This window comes from Strigops habroptila, unplaced genomic scaffold, assembly GCF_004027225.2.
Source record: "Strigops habroptila isolate Jane unplaced genomic scaffold, bStrHab1.2.pri NW_022045589.1_ctg1, whole genome shotgun sequence".
Lineage (NCBI taxonomy): Eukaryota > Metazoa > Chordata > Aves > Psittaciformes > Psittacidae > Strigops > Strigops habroptila.
This window is the reverse complement of record NW_022651071.1, coordinates 163,742-175,925: the sequence shown is the minus strand read 5'-3', so window position 1 is coordinate 175,925 and position 12,184 is coordinate 163,742. Positions and strand designations below refer to the sequence as shown.

The 12,184-nt window shown below is 62.5% G+C and overlaps 1 protein-coding gene across 1 annotated transcript; it reads right to left on the bottom strand.

Annotated features, from left to right (window-relative positions):
• Positions 1-3,551: 3,551 nt before the first annotated feature.
• Positions 3,552-11,868, bottom strand: TLCD3B (TLC domain containing 3B). Its single transcript, XM_030474431.1, has 5 exons — positions 11,688-11,868; positions 10,733-10,816; positions 6,722-6,941; positions 5,823-5,918; positions 3,552-4,739 (listed from the first exon to the last, which is right to left on the bottom strand). The coding sequence occupies exons 2-5, from the start codon at positions 10,789-10,791 to the stop codon at positions 4,410-4,412; spliced, it is 705 nt and encodes a 234-aa protein (XP_030330291.1). The 5' UTR covers positions 10,792-10,816; positions 11,688-11,868; the 3' UTR covers positions 3,552-4,409.
• Positions 11,869-12,184: the final 316 nt, after the last annotated feature.

Genomic DNA, 12,184 nt, shown 5'->3' with positions numbered 1-12,184 from the left:
GGGGCAGCTTCATTTTGGGTTTTGACGTTGGGGTTATCCAGGGGCTGTTTTGAGGGTCCTTCGTGGTGCTTCAGGGGTGGTTCAGGGGTATTTCGAGAGTGTTTGGCGGCTTTGGGTGTTTTGGGGATGTTTGGGGGAGTCTTGAAGTGTTTCAGGGTGTTTGGGGGCAGTTGGGGATGGTGTGGGGGTGTTCTTGGCTGGGCTTGGGTGCTTAGGGATGTTTTGTTTGGTGGGTTGGGGTGTTTTGGGCTGTTTCAGGGTGTTTCGAGGGTGTTTGTGGATATTTTGGGGTGTTTGGGGGAGTCTTGGGAGGTTTCAGGCGTGTTTGAGGGTGTTTTGGGGGCTGCTCTGGTACCATCGGATCTCCTGGAGCACCCACTGGCTGGGACGGCCATGGGGGGACATGGGGGACATGGGGACGGGGACACACACAGGGGACATGGGGACAACGTCAGGGGCTGCCAGCACTGGGGGTGGACATGGGGATGGGGGGATCTGTGGGACGTGGGAGGGATCTATAGGGTGTTTGTGGGATCTATGGGGCCAGAGAGGATCTATGGGAGTGGTGGGGGGGGTGGTGTCTGTAGGGCCTGGTGGGGAGGGAGGGTTTTATAGGGCCTGGGGGGATATATAGGGTTGGGGAGGGGGGGCACAGGAAGGAATCCATGGGGAGGGGGGTGTCTCTATGAAAAGTCTGAGGTGGGGGTGTCCCTATTGGGGGGTCCATAAGAGGATCCATGGGGGGGGGCTGTAGGGGGGCTCTGGAGGCATCCACAGGGGGATCCATAGTTGCCCCCAGAATGGCCCCACTTACCCTCAGCGCAGTCCCAGTACATCCCAGTCACACTCATTCACCTTAAGTGAAGCTCCAGTTGCCCCCAGTGTGATCCAAGTCACCTCCAGCATAATCCCAGCATGGTCCGAGGCACTCCCACTTCATCCCAGTGTGTCCCAGTTACCCTCAGAGGGATCCCAGTTGCTCCCAGTGCCCCTGCGCCATCACAGTCACAACAAGCGCCCCCAGCGTGGTTCCAGGTCCTGCCAGTGGGCACCGGCATGTTCCCACTTACCCCCAGCGGGGCCCCAGGCACTTCCAGTGACTCCCAGTTCCTGTGAGCACAGTGTTATTGTGTGGGATAATTGTTATAGGAATAAATAACCCTAATCAAACCCTAACCCTGACCCTAACGCTAATCCTAACCCTAACCCCAACCCTAACCCTAACGCTAACCCTAACCCCAACCCTAACCCTAACCCTATCCCTAACCCTAACCCTAACCCTAACCCTAACCCTAACACTAACCCTAACCCTAACCCTAACCCTAACCCTAACCCTAACCCTAACCCTAACTAAAACCCTAAACCTAGCCCAACTCAAACCCTAACCCTAACCCTATTTCAAACCCTAAACCTAACCCCAATCATAACCCTAAAAATAGACCCAAACCCAAGCCCTAACCCTAACACTAACCCAAACACTAATGCTAGACCCTAACCCCAATCATAACCCTAAACATAGACCCTAAACCTAACTCAAACCCTAACCAAAAACCTAACCCTAACCCTAACCGAACCCTAACTCTAGCACTAATGCTAGAACCTAACCCTAAACCCAATCATAACCCTAAACATAGACCCTAACCCTAACCCTAACCCTAAACAAGCCCAAACCCTAAACCTAACCCTAACGCAAACCCTAACCCTAACCCTAACCCTAACCCTAACCCCAATCATAACCCTAAACATAGACCCTAACCCTAACCCTAACCCTATTTCAAACCCTAACCCTAACCCCAACCCCAACAATAATCCTAAACATAGACCCTAATCCTGACCCTAACCCTAACTAAAACCCAAACCCTAACCCTCACTCAAACCCTAACCCTAACACTAACCCAAACACTAACGCTAGACCCTACCCCTAACCCCAATCATAACCCTAAACATAGACCCTAACCCTAAACTAACCCAAACTCTAACCCTAACCCGAACCCTAAACCTAACCCTAACCCTAACCCTAACCCTATTTCAAACCCTAATCCTAACCCCAATCATAACCCTAAACATAGACCCTAACACTAACCCTAACCATCACCCTAAACGAACCCAAACTCTAACCCTAACCCTATTTCAAACCCTACCCCTAATCCCTAAACATAGACCCTAACCCTAAACTAACCCAAACTGTAACCCTAGCCCTAAACCTAACCCTAAACCTAATCCTAAAACTAACCCTAACCCTACCCTAACCCTAACCTAACCCAAACATAACCCTAACCCTAACCCTAAGCCAACCCTTAAACTAATCCTAACCCCAATCCTTAACTAATCCTACCCCTAACCCTGACCCCAACCCTCACCTAACCCTAACCCCCCCACCCGTTGGTGTGTTTCCAGCCCTATTCCCAGACTAATTCCCAAAGGGAGCATTGCACCAGCTACCGGGAGGAGATCTCTGCCCCACATCGGAGCCGGACACCCCCACGTCCCACCCGGGCCGCGCATCGCTCCCGTCCCCAGCGCCTGCAACAGGGGCACCCCACAGCAGGCGCCCCTCCAGCCTCTTCGGGCCTCGCCCGGCACCCACCTGGGGAGGGGTGCTGGGGGTGCTGGGGGTTATGGGGGTCTGGGGATGCTGGGGGTGCTGGGGTGCTGGGGGTTATGGGGCCGCTGGGGGCGCTGGGGGTGCTGGGGTTTATGGGGGTGCTGGGGGTGCTGGGGGGCTGGGGGCGCTGGGGGCACTGGGGGTGTTGGGGCGCTGGGAGTCTGGGGGTGCTGGCAGTTATGGGGGTGCTGGGGGTCTGGGGGTGCTGGGGGTTATGGGGGTGCTGGAGGTGCTGGGGGCACTGGGTGCTATAGGGGTTCTGGGGTGCTGGGGGTTATGGTGGCGCTGGGGGTGCTGGGGGTACTGGAGGCACTGGGGGTTATGGGGGTGCTGGGGCGCTGGGGTCTGGGGTTGCTGGGGGCTATGGGGGTTATGGGGGCTATGGGGGCGCTGGGTGCTGGGGGAGCTGGGGGTTATGGGGGTGCTGGGGATTATGGAGGTGTTGGAGGTTATGGGGGCTATGGGGGTGCTGGGGGTAATGGGGGCACTGGGGGTGCTGGGGGCTATGGGGGCGCTGGGGGCTATGGGGGTGCTGGGAGTACTGGGGGCTATGGGGCCGCTGGGGGTGCTGGGGGCGCTGGGGCGCTGGGTGTGTTGGGGTGCTGGGACGCTGGGGGTTATGGGGGTATTGGGGGTGTTGTGGGTGCTGGGGGCTATGGGGGTTATGGGGGTGTTGTGGGTGCTGGGGGCTCTGGGGGCTCTGGGGGTGCCGGGGGGCAGCAGTTCCAGCCTGGACTGGGGGGGCCCCGGTGGATCCGGGTCACACTGGGGGTGCTCCGAGGCCCAGCTGGGGAGCGCTGACGTCACAGCGGCAGGCGATGACGTCACAGCAACAGGCAATGACATCACTCCGGTGGGTGATGACGTCACTCCGGTGGGTGATGACGTCACTTCGGTGGGTGATGACGTCATGGGGGTCCCCAGTGCAGCCCCCCCAAGCACGAGGTCGAGTCATTCCCAAAGCCCTTTAATAGGGTTTGGGGGGGGACACAACATGGAGGGACAGTGCCCCATAGAGAGCCCAGTGCCCCATAGAGACCACAGTGCCCCATAGAGAGCCCAGAGCCCCATAGAGAGCCTAGTGCCCCATAGAGCCCACAGTGCCCCATAGAGAGCCCAGAGCCCCATAGAGAGCCTGGTGCCCCGTAGAGCCCACAGTGCCCCATAGAGAGCCCGTAGAGAGCCCAGTGCCCCATAGAGGGCCCAGTGGCCCATAGAGACCCCACAGCGCCCCATAGAGACCCCACAGTGCCCCATAGAGCATCCCAGAGTGCCAAGGCTCGCCGTGGGGCTAAGGGGGGGTGTCTGTGGGGCCCAGGGCTCTCCATGGTGAAGCTGTGGGACCCATAGAGAACCCATAGAGACCCCATGCTGCCCCATAGAGACCCCAGGGTGCGCCATAGAGACCCAAAGGTGCCCAGTAGGGAGCCCAGTGTGACCCATAGAGACCCCAGCTGCAAAATAGAGACCACAGAGTGCCCCATAGAGACCATACGGAGCCCCATAGAGACCCCAGGGTGCCCCATAGAGATCCCAGGGTGCCCTATACTGATACCAGGGTGCCCTACAGAGATCCTGGGGTCCCTCATAGAAACCCTCTTACACCTTAGGGTGCCCCACAGAGACTCCAGGACCCCCCCATACCGCCCCATAGGGACCCCAGGCTGCCCCATAGAGCACCCCAGCGTTCCAGGGCTCTCCATGGGGCTCAGATAGGATGTCCATGGGGCTCAGGGTGGGAGTGGGGAGGGCAGTGGGGCCTGGGGCTATGGGGCTCTCCATGGGACAGGCGGCGCCGTGGGGCTCAGGGAGGGTGTCGCTGAGGCCCGCTGCCGGCTGTGGGTCTGTCCATGGGCCCCGCTATGGGGCTCTCCGTGGGTCTGGCCGCGGGGCGCAGCAGGCGCCAGGCCCCGCGGCAGATGAGGCCGAACCAGTAGAGCTGCGGCGCGAGGAGCGCGGCGGCCGCCAGGTTGGTGGCGGGGGGCAGGGCCGCGGGGACGCGCAGCAGCGGCAGCCCCCGGTGCCGCCCGTAGGCCCAGTACAGGTACGGGAAGAGCAGCACCCGGCACAGCAGGAACGTCACCAGCAGCGTCAGCCCGTTGAGGCGGTGCAGAGCCGTGTGCTGCCGCCCCAGCTGCGGAGAGAGCACAGTGCCCATAGAGCGCAGGGAACCGCCTGGAGCGCCGGCCGGCACGGCCCGGCACGGGCCAGCACGGACCAGTGTGGCCCAGAGACCAGCATGGACCAGCATGGACCAGCATGGACCGGCACGGGCCAGCATGGACCAGCAGGGACCAGCAGGGACCATCAGGGACCAGTATGGACCAGTGTGGACCGGTGTGGACCAGGGACCACTATGGGCCAGTGTGGACCAGTGTGGACCAGTATGGACCAGTGTGGACCAGTATGGACCAGCAGGGACCAGTGTGGACCAGTGTGGACCAGCGTGGACCAGCAAGGACCAGTGTGGGACCAGTAGGGACCAGTATGGACCAGTGTGGACCAGGGACCGGCATGGACCAGCATGGACCAGCAGGGACCAGCATGAACCGGCATGGACCAGCAGGGACCAGCAGGGGCCAGCATGGACCAGAGACCAGCATGGACCAGCATGGACCAGCATGAACCGGCATGGACCAGCAGGGACCAGCAGGGGCCAGCATGGACCAGAGACCAGCATGGACCAGCATGGACCAGCAGGGACCAATATGGACCAGGGACCAGCATGGACCGGCATGGACCGGCATGGACCAGAGACCAGTATGGCCCAGGACGGCCCATGGCCCATGGAGCACGGCCTGTGCAGCTCCATGTGCTGCAGCCCCAGCTGCTGCCAGAGAGCACAGACCAACAGGGACCATGGACCAGGGGTGAGCCCACCATGGAGCAGGGGTGAGGGACCCACCATGGAGCAGGGGTGAGGGACCCACCATGGAGCAGGGGTGAGGGACCCACCATGGACCCAGGGATGAGGGACCCACCATGGGTCAGGGGTGAGGGACCCACCATGGATCAGGGGTGAGGGACCCACCATGGAGCAGGGGTGAGGGACCCACCATGGACCCAGGGATGAGGGACCCACCATGGGTCAGGGGTGAGGGACCCACCATGGACCCAGGGGTGAGGGACCCACCATAGACCCAGGGGTGAGGGACCCACCATAGACCCAGGGGTGAGGGACCCACCATGGACCCCGTGGCCCCCCATTGGTGCTTACCAGGATGAGGACCTTGCCGAGGCAGACGAAGGGGGTGCTGAGCTCGGCCATCAGGAGACACCCCAAGAAGAAGTCGCCCTTCCCCTGACGCCAGAGCTGGGGACACAGAGGGGGACACGTGAAGACATGGGAACCGGGGTGCCCGAGGGGTCCCCAGCCACCCCATGGCCCATCTCCACCCCCCATGGCCATAGAGGTGCCAAGGAGACCCATGATGATGTGGTGGCCCTCCATAACCATGTCCCTGACCCAACCCCATGTCCCCGTAGAGAAGCCAAGGAGCCCCATGGTGGTGTGATGGATCTCCATAACCATGGCCCTGATCCAGCCCATGGCCCCATGGCCATAGAGATGCCAATGAGCCCCATGGTGGCATGGTGGCCCTCCATAACCATGTCCCTGACCCATCCCCATGGCCCAATCTCCACTCCCCATGGCCACGGTGACGTGATGGATCTCCACAATCACGTCCCTGCCCCAACCCCATGTCCCTGTAGGGAAGCCAAGGAGCTCCATGGTTGTGTGATGGATCTCCATAACCGTGGCCCTGCCCCACGCCCATGGCCCAATCTCCACTCCCCATGGCCATGATGATGTGGTGGCCCTCCATGACCATGTCCCTGACCCAACCCCATGTCCCCATAGAGAAGCAAAGGAGCCCCATGGAGATGTGGTGGCCCTCCATAACCACGTCCCAGACCCAACCCCATGTCCTCGTAGAGAAGCCAAGGAGCCCCATGGTGCTCTGGTGGATCTCCATAACCATGTCCCTGACCCAACCCATGGCCCGACCTCTACTCCCCATGGCCATGGTGACATGATGGATCTCCATAACCACATCCCTGCCCCATGCCCATGGCCCCATCTCCCGCCGCCACGGCCACGGCGCCCGCACTCACGGTGGCCACGGGGAAGCAGACGAGCACCATGGCCGCGTGGTGCAGCACCATGAGCAGGTCCTTGCGCAGGTAGGAGCCGGCGGCCGCGCGCAGCGACGGGGGAGGAGCCGCCTCGTGGCCCTTGACGCGGGCGCGGTGCCGGTGGCACAGGAACATGGCGTACACGTCGTAGATGAAGTAGGGCACGGCGAACTCGGGGTAGGCCTTGGCCAGCCAGTGCCTGTGCGGGGCAGCAGGGACATCAGGGGACCCCGCTGGGGGGAACCCGCCTTGTCCCGAGGTGATGTCCCTCCATCCTGCATCCTCCATCCCTGGCCATGGAGAAGCCAAGGAGCCCCTTGGTGGGGTGGTGGGTCTCCATATCCATGTCCCTGACCCACCCCCATGGCCCATCTCCACTCCCCATGGCCATGGTGATGTGGTGGATCTCCATAACCATGTCCCTGACCCACCCCCATGGCCCGATCTCCACTCCCCATGGCCATGGTGATGTGATGGATCTCCATAACCATGTCCCTGACCCAACCCCATGTCCCCATAGAAAAGCCAAGGAGCCCCTTGGTGGGGTGGTGGATCTCCATATCCATGTCCCTGACCCACCCCCATGGTCCATCTCCACTCCCTATGGCCATGGTGATGTGGTGGATCTCCATATCCATGTCATTGACTCAACTCCATGGTCCATCTCCACTCCCTATGGCCATGGTGATGTGGTGGATCTCCACAACCATGTCCCTGCCTCAACCCCATGGCCCATCTCCACTCCCCATGGCCATGGTGATGTGGTGGATCTCCATATCCATGTCCCTGACCCAACCCCATGTCCCCATAGAGAAGCCAAGGAGTCCCTTGGTGGGGTGGTGGATCTCCATAACCATGTCCCTGCCTCAACCCCATGGCCCATCTCCACTCCCTATGGCCATGGTGATGTGGTGGATCTCCATATCCATGTCATTGACTCAACCCCATGGTCCATCTCCACTCCCCATGGCCATGGTGATGTGGTGGATCTCCATATCCATGTCATTGACTCAACCCCATGGTCCATCTCCACTCCCCATGGCCATGGTGATGTGGTGGATCTCCATATCCATGTCATTGACTCAACCCCATGGTCCATCTCCACTCCCCATGGGCCATGGTGTTGTGGTGGATCTCCATATCCATGTCATTGACTCAACCCCATGGTCCATCTCCACTCCCCATGGCCATGGTGATGTGGTGGATCTCCATATCCATGTCATTGACTCAACCCCATGGTCCATCTCCACTCCCCATGGCCATGGTGATGTGGTGGATCTCCATATCCATGTCATTGACTCAACCCCATGGTCCATCTCCACTCCCCATGGCCATGGTGATGTGGTGGATCTCCATATCCATGTCATTGACTCAACCCCATGGTCCATCTCCACTCCCCATGGCCATGGTGATGTGGTGGATCTCCATATCCATGTCATTGACTCAACCCCATGGTCCATCTCCACTCCCCATGGCCATGGTGATGTGGTGGATCTCCATATCCATGTCATTGACTCAACCCCATGGCCCAATCTCCACTCCCCATGGCCATGGTGATGTGGTGGATCTCCATATCCATGTCATTGACTCAACCCCATGGTCCATCTCCACTCCCTATGGCCATGGTGATGTGGTGGATCTCCATATCCATGTCATTGACTCACCCTGGCCCAATCTCACTCCCATGGCCTGGTGATGTGGTGGATTTCCATATCCATTGTCATTGACTCAACTCCAGGTCCATCTCCATCCTATGGCCATGGTTGATTGTGGTGGATCTCCATATCCATGTCATTGACTCAACTCCATGGTCCATCTCCACTCCCTATGGCCATGGTGATGTGGTGGATCTCCATATCCATGTCCCTGACCCACCTCCATGGCCCATCTCCACTCCCCATGGCCATGGTGATGTGGTGGATCTCCATATCCATGTCCCTGACCCAACCCCATGGTCCATCTCCACTCCCCATGGCCATGGTGATGTGGTGGATCTCCATAACCACGTCCATCCCGAGGTGACGTCCCTCTATCCTCCATCACTGACCCACGCCCATGGCCCATCTCCACTCCCCATGGCCATGGAGAAGCCAAGGAGCCCCATGGTGGGGTGGTGGATCTCCATAACCACGTCCCCAGGAGCTCGGGGGCACCAGTGTGTGGGGTCCATGAGTTTGGGGACCCCAAAAGAGGGACCCACATGTGGGGGGACCCCTGAGAGACCCCATCTTGGGGGGCACCCACCATGTGGGGACCTTTGGGACCTCCAACCTGTGGTCTCAGGTCCCCAGTTTGGGGGGACCCAGAAGTTCAGGGACCCCAAAAGAGGGACCCGGATGTGGGGGGACCCCTGAGGGACCCCGATTTAGGGCTTCAGGAGCCTTTGGGACCCCCAACTTGTGGGGCAGGAGCTGGGGCCCCACATTGGGGTCCTTTGGGTGCCGCAGGGGTCCCGCTGCCCCTCCCCCCGCGGCTGCATCGCGCCCCTCCCCCCCCGCCCCTCCCCCCCGGGTTAATCCCGGCTCAGCCCAGGCGGCAGCTGCCCCTCCCCCCCCCGCGACACGTGGGGGGAGGGACACCGGTGGGTGCTGTGGGGTGCTATGGGGCCGACAGGGGTGCTATGGGGCGCTATGGGGCAGACAGGGGTGCTATGGGGCACCAGTGGGTGCTGTGGAGTGCTATGGGGCAGACAGGGGTGCTATGGGGCACCAGTGGGTGCTATGGGGTGCTGTGCGCTGGAGGTGCAGCCATGGGTGCTGGGGGGCAGCCATGTGTGCTCTGGGGTGCTATGGGGACGTGGGGCAGCTGTGGGTACTGTGGGGCTAGAGGGGCACCCATGGGTGCTGTTGGGCTGCCATGGGGCTGAGGGGCACCCATGGGTGCTGTTGGGCTGCCATGGGGCTGGAGGGGCAGCCATGGTTGCTGTGGGGCTGGAGGGCCACCCATGGGTGCTGTTGGGCTGCCATGGGGCTGAGGGGCATCCATGGGTGCTATGGCGTGCTGTGGGGCTGGAGGAGCACCATGGGTGCTGCTGGGCTGCCATGGGGCTGGAGGGGCACCCATGGGTGCTGTGGGGGATATATGGGTGCTGTGGGGTGCTATGGAGTTGGAGGGGCACCCATGGCTGATGTGGGGCAGCCGTGGGTGCTGCAGGGCTGAGGGGCACCCATGGGTGCTGTGGGGCTGCCATGGGGCTGGAGGGGCACCCATGAGTGCTGTGGGGTGCTGTGGGGCATATATGGGTGCTGTGGGGTGCTATGGAGTTGGAGGGGCACCCATGGCTGATGTGGGGCAGCCGTGGGTGCTGTGGGGCTGAGGGGCACCCATGGCTGCTGTGGGGCTGCCATGGGGCTGGAGGGGCACCCATGAGTGCTGTGGGGTGCTGTGGGGCATATATGGGTGCTGTAGGGTGCTATGGGGTTGGAGGGGCATCCGTGGCTGCTGTGGGGCTGAAGGGGCGCCTATGGGTGCGGGGGGTTAGGAGCAACCATGGATGCTGTGGGGTGCCATAGGGGTGCCCTGTGGGTGGTCTATCACCCATGGGTGCTGTGGGGTGCTGCGGTGCTGGAGGGGCAGCCATGGGCGCTGTGGGGCACACGTAGATGCTGGCAGGAGCGCTGTGGGGCTGGAGGGGTTAGGAGCAACCATGGGTGTTCTGTGGTGCTATAATGGTGCTCTGTAGATGCTGTGTCACCCATGGGTGCTGTGGGGTGCTATGGGGCCGGGCGTCATTCACTGGTGCCATGGGGTATATGTGGGTGCTGGAGAAGGTGCTGTGTCACCCATTGGCGCTGTGGGGTGCTATGGGGCTGGGGGTCATTCATGGGTATATGTGGGTGCTGGGGAGGGTGCTGTGTCACCCATGGGTGCTGTGGGGTGCTGTAGGGCTGGAGGGGCACCCACGAGTGCTGTGGGGTGCTATGGGGCCGGAGGGGCACCCATGGGTGCTGTGGGGTGCTCTGGGGCACCCATGGGCTCTGTGGCACTCACTGGTCATCGATGACGTGCTGGCAGGAGGAGGAGATGATGTACCCGGCCGTGGAGGCCATCACCGCCTGCACCGAGGACACCAGCCTGGGGGCGCGGGGGGACACGGGGGGACACGGGGGGACATCAGGGCCCACCCCCCCCCCCCGCCATTCCCCCCCCGCCTTAAGCCGCCCTTGTCCCGTCCCTATCCCCGGCCGGGCTAATCCCTGTCCCCGCTGCCCTTGTCACCCCCCCGGCCACCTCCTCCTGTCCCCATCCCTGCGCTGCCCTTGTCCCCATCCCAGTCCCCTTGTCCCCATCCCAGTTCCCTTGTCCCCAGCCCTGTCCCCATCCTGTCCCCGTCCTCCCCCTGCGCTGCCCTTGTCCCCAGCCGGTCCCCAACCCTGTCCCCATCCCCAGCCCACCCCTGTCCCATCCCCAACCTCATCCCTGTCTCCTTGTCCCCAGCCCTGTCCCCATCCCATCCCCGTCCCATCCCATCCCCATCCCTGTCCCATCCCATCCCCTCCCCATCCCCATCCCTATCTCCTTGTCCCCAGCCCTGTCCCCATCCCCATCCCATCCCTGTCCCCTCCAGCCCTGCCCTCGCCCTGCGCTGCCCTTGTCCCCAGCCCTGTCCCCATCCCCATCCCAGCCCTGTCCCCTCCAGCCCTGTCCTTGTGCCACGTCCATCCTCATCCCTGCCCCTGCCTTATCCCATCCCCATCCCGCTCCCATCCGCATCCCGGTCCCATCCCCATCCCGCTCCCATCCCCATCCCGGTCCCATCCGCATCCCGCTCCCATCCCCATCCCGCTCCCATCCCCACCCTCCCGCTCTCTCCATCCCTGCCCTTTCCCCCATCCCTGCCCTATCCCATCCCTGCCCTTGCCCTGTCTCCTCCCCATCCCCATCCCCACCCTCCCGCTCGCTCCATCCCTGCCCTTTCCTCTCCCCCCCCCGCTCCCGCCGGTACCTGGCGGCCAGGATGGCCGCGTGCGGCTCGGGGCAGCGCCGGCGCAGCGCGGCCCGGGCCAGCACGAACAGCCCCGGGAAGAAGAGGAGCCCCGCGGCCAGCGCCGCCCCGGGGGGGGGCCATGGGAGCGAGCGGGGCTGCGGGGCGGGGCGGCGCCTCAGGGGCGGGGCCTGCGAGGGCTGGTTGTGAATGGGAGGGGCAGGAAGGGGGGGCGTGGCCTACTGGGGGAGGCGTGGCCTCAGGGGGTGGTTGTGAATGGGAGGGGCTGCGGGGGGCGGGGCCTCAGGGGGTGTGAATGGGAGGGGCATGGGAGGGGCGTGGCCTCGGAGGTGGTAGAGAATGGGCGGGGCCAGAAGGCGGCGGGGCCTCAGGGGGCGTGGCCTCGGGGTGGCGGTGAATGGGCGGGGCTTCAGGGGCGGAGCCAGCGGGGGCGGGATCTGAGGGGGCGGGGCTTGGGAGGGGCGTTAAGGGGCGGGGCTTAGGGGCAGACCCCTCCC